A 13,367-nucleotide genomic window follows, 5' to 3' on the forward strand; every position below is an offset into this window, starting at 1 on the left:
TCTTTCCCTTGCAGCTTGTTGAAGCCACCTCTGTGTCAGGAGGAGTCATGACCCATGGATGTCCATGCTTCCCACGGCAGCATGATGCTGACTTGGCATCAGGTATCCTTATATCCCCTTCCTCCTGCATGCATCACTGAGGTCTGGCAGCACAAGGAGGTTGGTACATGTGGCTGATGGGTGTCAAGGACTGAAAACAAAACAAGAAGATTCCTTCACAAATAAACCCACAAGTACACACAGATGTAAGTGATTAATAGTTTGGGATGAACAAAAATTTGCCTGAAATCTGTTTCAACTTCTAGTTTTTGTGAAGTTTGCTTTCTTCTTCTGATTTCCAACAACAACCAAAAAATATTCTAAGGTTTGGTGCTGCAAACAATGACAAATTAGTAACTTCAGGTGCACAGGGTCCAATGGCAGCTAGCAAGACAATCTCAAGTGACTACAATAACTTGCAAAAGTAAAAGTGAGAGGAGAATTGCTTCTTCATGTGTTTTCTCCCTCTCTGCTATAAATCAATACCTCACTAGCTCTCACTCAGCACTGTCAGTCCAGTGCCTCCTAGCATTTTCAATGCATGCTCCAAAAGTATCATATTAAAAGGAAAAAGTAAAATAAATGTTAGAATTGTCTTTCCTCCCCCCGCCCTCCACACACACACTTCTCAAATCCTTGGCACCTTCTTTGGCTCTTTTTGTTAGATTTTCTTACACAGCCACTTAAAAGCCTTCATGAAAGCAGAGAACCTTATGCCATCCAAGTACGAGAACTGACTCATTAGAAGAGGACTCAAGTTTGCGAATGGAAAATCAACATGCAAGAGACTATGCCACTCCCACACCAGTGCCCTGAGAATAGGAAAGAAACTAAAACCATAGTGTTAAAAACAAAAGCACATTGATAGAGCATTATAAACTTGTCGGGACTGTGGCCATTTGGAGAAAGAAGAACATCAGTAGAGGAGAAGAGATACAAAAGAAGGAACAGAACAATACACTGATTGAACGTTGCAACCAAGACCAGGAGAGGCAGTTTTCATATCACGATTAAAAACAAAGAGAAAAAGGGATAGACTTTTTGTCTTCTGGGGCCTGAAGGGCCAAGGCAGATTTAAGGAAGTTTAACTTTGTTTTAAAATGAGCAAAACCAGGATAAAAATTATTGCATTTAATGGCTTCATTTAATAAAAGTTCAAGCCATAAAAACCCGAAAGTTTGGACACATGCTTGTGACATTAAGGGCACTGCCATTGTCTGCCAGGGCTGCAGGGTACAGCTGGATGTCACAACAAAGCCATTCTGCCTGCCTGCTGCATCAAGCACAATCAGTCCCAACTCCTTCAGCCCTAGGTGGTCTTCACCACCTCCCTCTTCCCCGTCTCCAGTCACCTCTCCTTCCTTCACTGGATTAGTTAAGGCATGAGGGAGTGGAGGGGCATATGAAACATGCCAAAACAGGGCAGACAAACACCAGAACAGATGCAGCAGGTAAGATGGCATGTGCAAGATTTCTTTAATGGCAGCAATGGACACAAGATAAGCTTAGTAAGATGTTGGTAGATAACTAAAGTTTGCATAGTATCTTCATGGAGCATAAAATTAAACGGCATTAAATATAAAAAACCACTGACTCACAAAGTCCACGAGCCACAAAATGCTGGAGGCTGGGATATCACTTAGAAATTTCTCTGGAATCTTGCCTTTTTCTTGTAACTCCTCTTCCCAGATATCAGCCCTCAGCATAATGCTTCTTACATTTCTAGTTGTGCTGACACACCACAGCCTGAAGCTTTGCACACTGCAAGCTCACATAAGGCAGAACAAAGTCAAACCAAGCTACACCCACCATCCCTGCACCTTCATCCACTCCTGGTGCTGCCCCACACCAAGTACCAGTACCCGAATACAGACAGACAGTCTAATCAAGGAAACCGACTGTGGGTCAGCTGCCATTCTTTTTTTTTTTTAAACCTGGCTTAAGATTAACCTTGACTGGTTGCTCCAACAGGGAAATACAGTGCTTTGCTGGGCGAAGAAATCTGTGCAAATGAGAGCACATGGGAACTATTTCTTCCTAGAACAGTTTCTGCAAAGTATATTACTCAAGACTGAAATAGTTTAAAAAAATAAAATAAAATGCACATATCAGTTCCTAGAAGTATCCTCAGATTAGCAAAAATACAACCTGAGTAATAACTGTAAGCATCTAAAAAACAAGGAAAAACTATTTTCAGTTAGTGTAGCAAGTAATTGCTCAACATTTATGCTTCTATGTAGTGGTTTTCTTATGCATAGGGAACAATGTAAAAAATTAAAACATAATCTTGATTACCTTGGGAAGCTCTAAAAAAAAAAAAAAAAAAAAAAATCAGGTTTTTAACAGCTAAACCCCTCAAAAAGTATTTCAATCTCCTTACAGATGCAGAAGTTAACTTGAAAAAAAAAAAAAAACACAGCCCCAATGTAAAAACAAGAGATTTTTGCCCTTGTAGACCCTTATTAGTTTGTTCAGAAATAATCCTTTAATTTTCTACAGTGGTGCTTTCTGAAGAAGCACGTGACTCTCTAAAACACAGCTTTATTTAGAGAACTGTAGCCATAGGCTTACAAAATTAGGCAGACTATACTAAAGCACCACTGTTTAAAGCACACACGCAAGGGAGAATGTTTTCGGCATGTACATCGGACCGCCAGGAACAGGTTCCCCTACATCGCCTGCTGTCTCATGCTATCCTCCATCTCTGTGCTCAAGTCCTAGATGTAATGGTAGAATTGTTTCTCAAAAGCCAACAGCCGTTTTGGTAGTATGCAGAGTCTGTAATGCTTAGGTTTATTTTCCTCCAGTTTTAAGGTCCTTTTTATTTTTTTTAAGCAGACTGTCATTATTATAATTTGAAAGTGACTGGAGTGGTGCCTAAATATCCAGAAAATGCAAATAGACCAAAGGAAAGGCCACAAAAAATCATATGGTCACATAATCCAAGGTCAGTGCTTTTGACAGTGGCCGATAGCAAAGTTAGAAGAGAATGCTGAAGATGACCACAAAAATGAGGTATCAGTCTGCTCTCTTAGGAGGGCGGAGCTCTCATCTAAATCCCTTGTAGGTAGAGAATGTCATCATCACCACAGAATTAAGTCAAGCTGGTTTAGGAGGGGGGCTTGAATCATTCCCACGAGCTGACAGGGGAAAAAAAAAAACCAGCCCTGAAAACAAATGCGCACGTACTCCTAGCCTAATGTAATAGTGTATTCAACTACATATTCCTCCCCCATCTCTTACTAGCTAGAACCTGGTTACTGCTTTCACTCAAGACGGCAAGTCTTTCATTCTGAGTGACAGAGACTACATCACTCAAACTCTAGCTGTGGATTTGTAAGACTACACTGGAGAAAGCTAATAAATTTTACAATTTACTGGGAAAGAACCACAGTACAGCTCATCTTTTCACAGCACAATGAACCATAACAGTTACCTAGCAAGCAGAGAGAAACAGCTGTAATGACCTCCACAGGTTTAAAAAAATGTATTTCCTTCATCAGCTTTAACTGCAACGCTTTTAAAGTTTCTGTGAATGCCCAAGCAGTCCTGTCTCAGTATTCCACATACTCGCACAGCATTGTTTTAGGTTCACCTCTCTAACTATGCACAGTGCCTCAATGAAATTTGAGCACAGATCTGTTAACTTTTGAAAATGCGAAGGTTTTGGGGTATTTTCCACATCCAGGAAGAGGAAACATTTTAAATGCTAAACAAGACTCACCCCTAAGACCCCAAATCTTTCACAGAAGTTCCAACCACAGAGAAAGTCAATTTCAAAGTTGTGATTAAGGATTACGATGGCATTCTCCTTCCCATACTTGTGGTAGCTTTCTGGGTCAGTGTAGAGGGTACACTTGGTGCCTGACCACCATTCCAGCAACATCACCATCTCTGGAATAAAGAACAAGAAATATATCAGTGTACACAGTATTAGCCACAGATTAGTAACACGTTGAAAAGCATCAGTCATCTCAACAGTGCGTGGCACAGAAAGGCCTCTAATGCAGTTGAAATGCTGAACATATACAACACAGTCACACATCTTGGTACAGCTGGGAAGGGTCAGAGAAGAGAAGGGAATTAAAGAGACTTTATGGAAAGAGGAAGCAGAATTTTTCCACAGTGATATTTATTTATTTGAAAACTGCAGATTCAATGCTACAAATTATTTTATCAAAATACATGTGAAATTAGCATTTATGATTTACAATGGTAAAACAAAATTAGATGAAGAACAGAACAAACCCGTACAGGTCCTCATGTTTCTCTAAAACCTATACAATTATAGACCAGAAAGCAGTTTGGACAAAACACCTGGAACCAGGTCTATTATATACACACCTTTTGAATCATCCTGTTAATCTGTCAGAAGTAACAGTCATATATCCTGCTAAAACTGATGCATTCTGCTTTTGACAGGGGTGCTTCAATCATCCAGAGCAAAGCCGATAGCTCAGACTGGATGAAGAACATCCATCCCCACACCAAAGACAAGGTGGGTGGCTGGCAAAATGTGCAGAGCCAAGAATCGTTATTAATAGTAGAACTATCTGTGCGTCCTTTAGCTGATGAACTGATGAAGCAAACAGGGCTGGGGAGGAGGGGTGCGGTGGGGAAACAGGAACATCACTGTTCAATACCTGAAAATCACTCTGGACTGGCACCCAGATTTGTTCCCAAAACCTAAGAAATGATACAAGAATTGGTAGAACAGCGAGGATTGTTTAAAACAAAGCTGTACTTACAAGCTGGTTTCTCAGCTGTCTCCTAGTGACTATCACACAGGTTTCACCCTCCTATTTGCTTATCCCATTAGCAAGCATAGGCAAGAACTATGCTTTGTATTTGTTTTGCCTGTAACTATAAGCCTGACCACAAAACTTGTGAATCAAACCTTTACTTAACCAAAGTCTCTCCAGTCAGGAACATGGGAAGTTGAGGTGAGTCAGTAAAGCAAACAAGTTTGCAGAGCTCTGTCTCCATGGAATGGAAAAAGAAAATCTAAAAGCAGTGGCTTTCCTCAAGCAATCCAAATCCCGAGCTGGGGGGAACAGAGGACTACACGAGAGCTGTCTGTCAAGACAGAAAAGGAGTTAATGGACACATTTGTTTCCTGTCAAAGTTATCACAAAACTTCTGCACCAAAGCAAAAGTCTAACGTGAGGAGTTACTTGCTAAGTGAAATGTATCTCCTTCTCGGAGCGTATCGGTGCCATATCAATGTCTCTGCTGGAAGGATGAGATATCTGAGATGCTCTCCCGGATTCAGGCAAGCCCAGAAGCACCACAAATCCTCATTCACCTCAGGGAAGATCAAAACCAGGCCAGTCTTTCAAACACTTTTGAAATCCTTTCAATCATTTTCAGTCATCATTAGTGAAATTAATTGCCTGAAGCTTTTGGATGATATTGTGCTGTACACTGGGGAACAATGACATGAATGAATTTTATCTAAGAGTGTTACAGCCAGGCTAATAGACAATCTCTATTCATATAATGTAACTTAATATGATAAAACCATGTTTATGGTACAGATAAATGATTGACTTGTCAGACCCCCTGCTTATTTCTAATCAGGGCAGGTAACTCAGCACGGCAGTATTCAATGGATGCTATTACACATCAATACAATAGTCAGATATGTGGAGAGAGACCTAAACTGCCACATGTTAACCAAACAATCATTTCACTAGTATGAAATCGATTTCCCAACAAAAGCCAGAGATACTCACATCTCAGTGAGAGAGCTGTGGAGATACAGAGATGTATACACAGCTGCACTTCAGGACTTCTAAGAGCTAGAGTTGCTTTGCAACACACATTCACAGTTTTACATCTTTCCAAGCCTGTAGCTTGCTGTTAGATTTGTATTGGAAATGAAAGTCCTCAATTCCCCAAAACACAGCATTATTGAACAGAAATTGGGGAAAAAAACACCACACTGTAATTTGCAAACCTTTACAGAATTTCCAGCGACATCCTGGGGCAGAACACAAACACAGAAACCAAAAGAAGTTGGTGAAGGATTAATTTGTCTTTTGCTTAGCTAGGAACCCAACTAAGAGAAGAAATGACAGCCAAATGGGATTTACTCTTTTAACCACTACTGCCATTAAACTGATTGCTTAAAACAAGTTGAGATGATGACCATGAGGCCCTCTGGAAGAAAAAGCCAACTTCACCCAAGGAAAAAAAAAGCAAAAAACAAAAAACCCCAAACTTCAAAGCCATCCCACTTCAAGGGTGGTTTTTTATTTTGTCTTTTACTAAGGAATTTGAACAAAACTAATAAAACATCACAAATCACAGGTGTGACACACACATAAAGTTCTTCGGTTACCTATTTTCAGTCTCAAATACATTCCAAAAAAGCATAGACAAAATTGTTTCTATAGGTGGTTTGATTTTTCAGGCTTCACATAAGCAGGATTTTTGTTCGAACAAATACTGCAGAAACAGGTCCCACCTCACACGACCATTTGGCACTGATGTGCTCAGCAGCTGCTGCAGAAACAGAAAGCAGGCACTGAATGCTTCTGTATTAAATACAATCCATACCATCTGCCTGCCTTTAAGTTCTGAACATCTTCCCCTCATCCTCCCTGCTCTTTCTTTCCCCTTCTTCCCAGCCTCTTTTCTCTTTGTGGTTCTCAAGCAATGACTAATAGTGTCAGTTTGTGCTACTCTTGCATCATGTCACCAGCTTACATCCAAAACCCAACAGCAAAATTTATTACCCAGAAACTTGCTGTGGTGGCTCAGCAGCACAAGGTCACTCATACAAAACTCTCCTTCACACTGTAGATGATCCGTGCAAGTTTCCTCCTGTTTGTACAGCAGTCAGACCATAACTAAAAATCAAATTAGAAAGGAGGAGAAAGATTCACTTGCTCTCAACCAGGGCTGGCCAAGATTTCTACGGCTTCTCTTCACCCCTTTTTATGAGTTTGAACATCACGATTGAGATGGTAAATTGACATTACAGAATCACAGAATTGTTTAGGTTGGAAGAGACCTTTAAGATCATCAAGTTCAAGCATTCACCCTGCACTGCCTGGTCACCACTAAACCATGTCATTCAGCGCCACACCTACACATCTTTTAAATACTTCCAAGCATGGTGACTCCACCATCTCCCTGGAAAGACTGCTGAAACACTTAACAACCCTTTCAGTGAAGAAATGTTTCTTAATATCCAAACTAAATCTTCCTTGGAGCAACTTGAGCACATTTCCTCTTGTCCTGTCACTTGTTACTTGGAAGAAGAGACCGACCTCCACCTTACTACAACCTCCTTTCAGGTAGTTGCAGAGAGCGATAAGGTCTCCCCTCAGCCTCCTTTTCTCCAGTTCCCTCAGCCGCTCCTCATAAGACTTGTTCTCTAGATCCTTCACCAGCTTCATTGCCCTTCTCTGGACACGCTCCAGCACCTCAATGTCCTTCTTGTAGGGAGGGGCCCAAAACTGGACACAGTGGTCAAGGCGTGGCCCCACCAGTGCCAAGTACAGGGCGACAACCACTTTCCTACTCCTGCTGGCCACACTGTTTCTGATACAAGCCAGGATGCCATTGGCCTTCTTGGCCACCTGGGCACACTGCTGGCTCATGTTCAGTTGGCTGTTGACCAACACCCCCAGGTCCTTTTCTGCTGTGCAGCTTTCCATCCACTCCTCCGCAAGCCTGTAGCGTTGCAGGGGGTTGTTGTGGCCCAAGTCCAGGACCCAGCACCTGGCCTTGCTGAACCTCCTGCAATTGGCCTCAGCCCATGGATTCAGCCTGTCCAGATCTCTCTGTAAAGTCTCCTGACCTTCAGGCAGATCAACAGTACCTCCCAAATTGGTATCATCAGCAAACTTAACTGGTGGCGCACTCAATCCCCTCATCCAGATCATTGATAAAGATATTAAAGAGGACAGGCCCGAATACTGAGCTCCAGCGAACTGTGACTGGCTACCAACTAGACTGAACTCCATTCACCACCACTTTTTTGGCCAAGCCATCCAGTCAGGTTTTTACCCACATTTTATCCACATTCACGTGCGTTATGCCGGTTCCTACTTTGCAAAGCAACTCCTCCAGCAATTCTTCCACACAATGAATGCAAAGGAAGGAGAAAAAACAAAAGAACTTGAAATCTCTCATCCCTGCATTGAAGGTAGAGTCTTTGCAGTGCTTTACAACTAGCTTCAAAAGAGGTTGATGATAGGGAGAAAGCATACCTTCAAATGCCTAATACGGATACTGTCTGCTTAAGAATTTAAGTTTTTTGTCTTTCTGGAATAAAAAAAAAACCTCACTCTGCTACAGAGAATAGTCTCCTTACCTCCCACGAGAGGAGACTGCTTCCTACCCTTTCACTGCACAAATCTGAACCACCTCAATGCTTGCACTTACAGAACAAATAACTAAAAAGCAAACATCTCCCAGGCTGGCCTGAACTATAACTAGTTATATGAAAAACATTTAAGGGAAGAAGGGAAACACACTCAAGAGTTTACTGAGACTTGTTATTTTCCGCCTCAAAGTTTCACAAGAATGAGTCACTAAAACAGTTAACGCTGTTCTTCTGTTTGTTAGTAATTCCTCTAGCTAACTATTCTTGATAAGCCATGGAAAGACTTGCTTACAAGATTAACCATAAAATGCCTATTTTAAAATGCAGCTAAAAGCATAGTTATGTATTGACTCAGTAAGCACAGTAAGCAATTTAAAGATCTCAACTACGTAATCTGTTTTAGAGAGCAACAGAACAGTTTCCCTCTATGACATTCTTCATTTTCTTTAACCTATGTATCAAGGCCACCACAAGAAAGAGAATTTAGAAAATTCTTATGGGAATATATGGTAAAAGCATAGTAAACTCTCCAATATAAATAAAGAGAAAGACAAGTGGGCAAGTGTGACCATCATTTCAAAGACCAGACAGGGTGAATAGCTGCATGATGAATGAATACATTGCATAGAAAACTAGGGAAAGCATTTAAAAAGAATAATGTAAAAATAAGGCAAAAGACACACTGACAGGTAGCATAGTCCAGTCCATGCCTGTCTGTGGAAGAATGACTGTCAATAACAACCACCTTCCTTTCCAGATTTTCAGACTACATGTCCTAGGTGCACTTTCTAAACATTTTCCACAGAACGAATTAATTTTACAGGTACCAAGAAAAACAAGTTTATTCTCCTCTCTGGACTACTCAAAAGTCCTCTGTGTACCATCGACAGGGTAAAGCCCCTGGATGGTACCTACTATATTAACCACAAAACTGCCTAGGAGGTCTTCCAAACATTTCCAAGTATGGATGGCTCCACAGTCTCCTTACACAGGCTATTCTAGTGCTTCACTATGCCATCTAACCTGAGCATTCATTTATTTCTACTCTCTATTTCCTTCTTATCGGCAGGAGCTACAAGTAATTATGAAGTAAACTTGAAGGCAGGAGTTTGGCTGTAAGTTTGCACTGATCAGGTACACGAAAGAATTTGAGCTCAGAGTTGAAACATTATTACACTTCTACAAGAAAATTTTTTAAAATAACTTAGTATTATAAAAAAGCATATACATATTTCCTGTAAGGGGTACAAAAAGCCAGTTCTCGCTAAAAAAACCTGCAGCTGGAAAGTTAAGCAATGCCCTTCCCTTTTCCCCTAGATGAGGTGGTCATTCACAGAGCACACCCAGAGAAGGCATCAGCTCTCCAGCTTCAAACAGATTGCCTTCCATTCTTCACTCTGCATGAGCAATACATGCAGGTGCGTATGTGAGCACTAGTGAGGTGTAATGGAGTAACCTAGTCCACCCCAAGACAGAGGTCCTGGTCTTCAATCTATAGCAAAATACGTGAGTTCACTGTTTCAAACAGAAGAGAAAACCAAAATCCAGCCCCCCTTGCCTCAGTGCCACCTTAGTGCCATTCATTATCCACCCCTGCCATTTCCCCTAGATGGTGATATAATAATCACTTATCTTTTAAAGGAGGGGACCTTTCCTTTTTGCTGTTTTGCACCAAAAAGTAGGAATCTGATGGGGGGAATATCACACACACAAAGTTAAACAAACCAACCTTTTCTGTATTGGCTGCAAGTCTGCTTTTGGAGATTTTTGCCTCAGTCTCCACAGGAGATCCTGTAAGCAACTCCCTTGAATAACACTTCAATGAGTTACGTCTGCTTTTAGGGACAGAAATCACCAACACAGAGCAAGGCAGGAATGATGACTCTTCGTTCCTCACCCATCACAGTAAGTTACTGGATGCACTTGCAAGGAAAAAGATGAACACAGCCGAGCGCTTTCATTCGTTCAGGCTCTGAAACTCATTTACTCCAGCATTTGCTTGCAGGAAATTCTTTCAACATTCTTCTCTTCACCAATCTTATATTCCAACGACGTTAATGTGCTGCTTTTGCCACAAATGACTGAGGTCAATATAGCATACAGTGATCAAAGGAGTTAGTATCAACAGCGAAAGAATACATGCCGCTTGGCAAGTTCCCACAAAAGCAACATTTGCTTTGTATGAGCATGAAACCAGGCAATCATGCAGTTTCTCACTGTCCAAAACACCACTGGCTTTTTTCTACTGCGCACAGGAGTGCCACCACAGAGGAAATGCTTAGCAAAGAAGAAATGGTTACAGTGCATCCAGTGCAAGTCACTGTGCAAAAGGAACATCAGTCTCAGTTCTACACTTCCTTTTAAGCAAATTCCTTTGTACACACACACTGAAAATACATTTTTCTTCATGCATCTTTGGCCTACACATAGGTTTTATTATTTTTAAGCCTGCATATCTTTAATTTAAGAAATACTGTCCCTACTTAGCTGCTTTGAGTAAACCTTTTCACGGTTAAGAATGGTACGTTATGACCATTAGGTTTATAATAAAGATAATGTTAAGTTCCTCATGAGAGTTAGTTAGCAGCAGAAGGGAGATGGCAGCACGAAACAAAGTCCAAAAGCTACTCACTCCAGCTAGCAAGTGATCCTCAAGGAGTTTCGGGGAAGAAGTTACTGATGCTCTTGCAAAAGAAAGTTAATTGAGAAAATGAAAAAAACACACACCTGACCTGAGCACACATGTATGTTTTCCACGTTGGTGGATTCACATCAGGGACTTTTGCTTCCTTTCAAAGAAAGCCTAGTCTATAACATACCAAAACCAGCCAGAAGACAGCTGTAAAGGATGACTATGATGTTACAGTTTCTGTCACCTCCGTGATGCCTGTGTACCTCCAGCTAACAATACTGTTCCAGAGACAACTTTCTGTCTTTCTCTGTCCTGTATCCCTACTCTCCCCAAATCCACAGGTACCAACCCTTCTTGCTCTCACAGGCTAAGAGATGAATAGAATTAACCTTCGATCAATGGTTCTCAATCTGAATTTAACCTGAAGATTATAAATTTCTCTTTCAAGCTTCAAGAAGGGTTTCTGCATGCAACTGCTTTCCAGTTTTCCGGGTATGTTAACTGGTCTAATAATAAACAATAGTTTTGATTGCAAATCATTTGTATTATCTGGTTTTCTTACCTCTATTCCAACTGACTTCAGCCAGTCAGACAACATCATCCCAAACAGTAAAGTCCAGATACACTCCAGCCTCCTGTTACCCATGCAGACAAGCCATTGTCTGTCACAGTACTTCATGATAGCACTTCACACAAATAATCTCCAGCACCCTCAAGAAAAGCAGGCTGGGCTCCAGATATCAGTACCAATTTAACAACACTGATCCACATTTCTAGCTTGCACAAACTTTGTCTATCTGAAGTAACCAGCATCATCCCTTATCTCAACTGCTATATGCACACAACTATTTCTAAAGTAAATTTTAATTTCAGAATTAAGGATTTATATGCAACACATCAACTTCTTGAAGTTTAACATAGCTTTCTGGCATGCACTTCAATGCCTGTTAGGTAAATGCAGAAGGCATTCTCAAGAAGCATGCTCAGAGGAGTAGTTCTGACCCAACTGCTATGCAAGGTCTTTACTATAAAGCAGCTTTCCTGAATGAGAAACATACATAAGGAACATCAGAAGAAGTTTTGCTTTGTCCTTACTAGAAGGAAGCATCTTATCTCAGCAAGCAGTAGCTAAGGTCAGGTTTCTGTGAATATCAGACTATGCTTTTTGCTAAATTATTCAGTATTTGATGTACACAACCCAGGAAGTCTGGTACGTTAATCTGTACGAGCACTGACAGGCATAAGAGATCAGTGCTTAAAAGAAGGTGTTATGCATTCTGCGGTGATCAGTAATACAGCATTGGATAGCCCTTGTCAGTTAGTTCAGCTTCGGCTTGAACAGCAACCGCTTTTTAAAAAGAAAACAAACAACCTTCATACTCTGGCGCACAGACCCACCCTGGGACAAAGCAAAACACCAGCTGATCCATCACACACCCGTCTTCCGGCATGCCTTCATCAAGTATGACCCTGCATCATGCCTTAGCCAGGACAGTGTGCAAGAACTAACTTCTGTGTCCCGCTAATGAAGTTGCTGCAGCAATGACAGCTTGGATGAACAGTATGTATGAGGTTACTCCAGTTCTCATTTTGATGGTTAGGGTGCCATATTACTGTCTAAATGCCAAAACAGAAGCTTAAGTGAGAGTAGGGTGACGTATATTAAGCATAAGCAAGTGACACCTTAAATTGATAAGACTCAAAAACTCAAATCCAGTAATTGTGCAGCAGATACAAATCTGATCCGAAACTTTTACAAAACGTGAAATGCATGGACAAGTACTTGCCACCAGGTATCTGAATCTCTACAGCTTCTTTTCAAGCTCTTTCCTGGTACCAGAGGGGCTGGGAGCAACTTGCTCTGGATAAAAGTTGAGAAAGGATCTGGCATAACTTAGTAAGCTTTCAGAAAAAACATCAGCTATTCACAGGACTTACAGCATGTATGAACAGAGGAAAGAAAAGCAAATAACTGAAGATGCAAACACAAGCAAAACACTCAGTACAAACACTGTTAAACACAGGAGCCATGAGATGAGCACAATCAGTTAAAGAATTCTACCACTTTTGACCAGGATTTCAGAGATCAGAAAGAAACACTTGATACATTTGTAAACTTTTGCATAGTACAGACCAAAAAAGAACCTACCTGCCAGTACAGAAACAGCTAGGAGAGACTGAGTGGAAGTGCAAGTCAGGACTGCAACCTAAGGTTAAACGAAGTGGATTTTTGCTTCTTGGTGCTCAATAACCAAGGCCATAACATTTCTTTTTGTGAAAAGATAGCATGACTAAGTCAGGTCGGTTTGGATTTAAGTGAATGGAAGAGGAGGGGAATAGATGGATAATCTGTTCCAC

The 13,367-nt window shown here is 41.1% G+C and overlaps 1 protein-coding gene across 1 annotated transcript in view; it reads right to left on the reverse strand.

Moving 5' to 3' along the window:
- The window catches only part of AGPAT4 (1-acylglycerol-3-phosphate O-acyltransferase 4), a 61,088-nt gene that overhangs the window by 29,413 nt on the left and 18,308 nt on the right, over window positions 1-13,367 (reverse strand). Inside the window, exon 2 of the mRNA XM_010140159.1 lies at window positions 3,764-3,933. Within this exon, the coding sequence (XP_010138461.1) occupies window positions 3,764-3,933 (170 nt within the window). The remainder of the gene's footprint in view (window positions 1-3,763; window positions 3,934-13,367) is intronic.

The sequence above is a fragment of the Buceros rhinoceros genome, unplaced genomic scaffold, assembly GCF_000710305.1.
Source record: "Buceros rhinoceros silvestris isolate BGI_N320 unplaced genomic scaffold, ASM71030v1 scaffold6077, whole genome shotgun sequence".
Lineage (NCBI taxonomy): Eukaryota > Metazoa > Chordata > Aves > Bucerotiformes > Bucerotidae > Buceros > Buceros rhinoceros.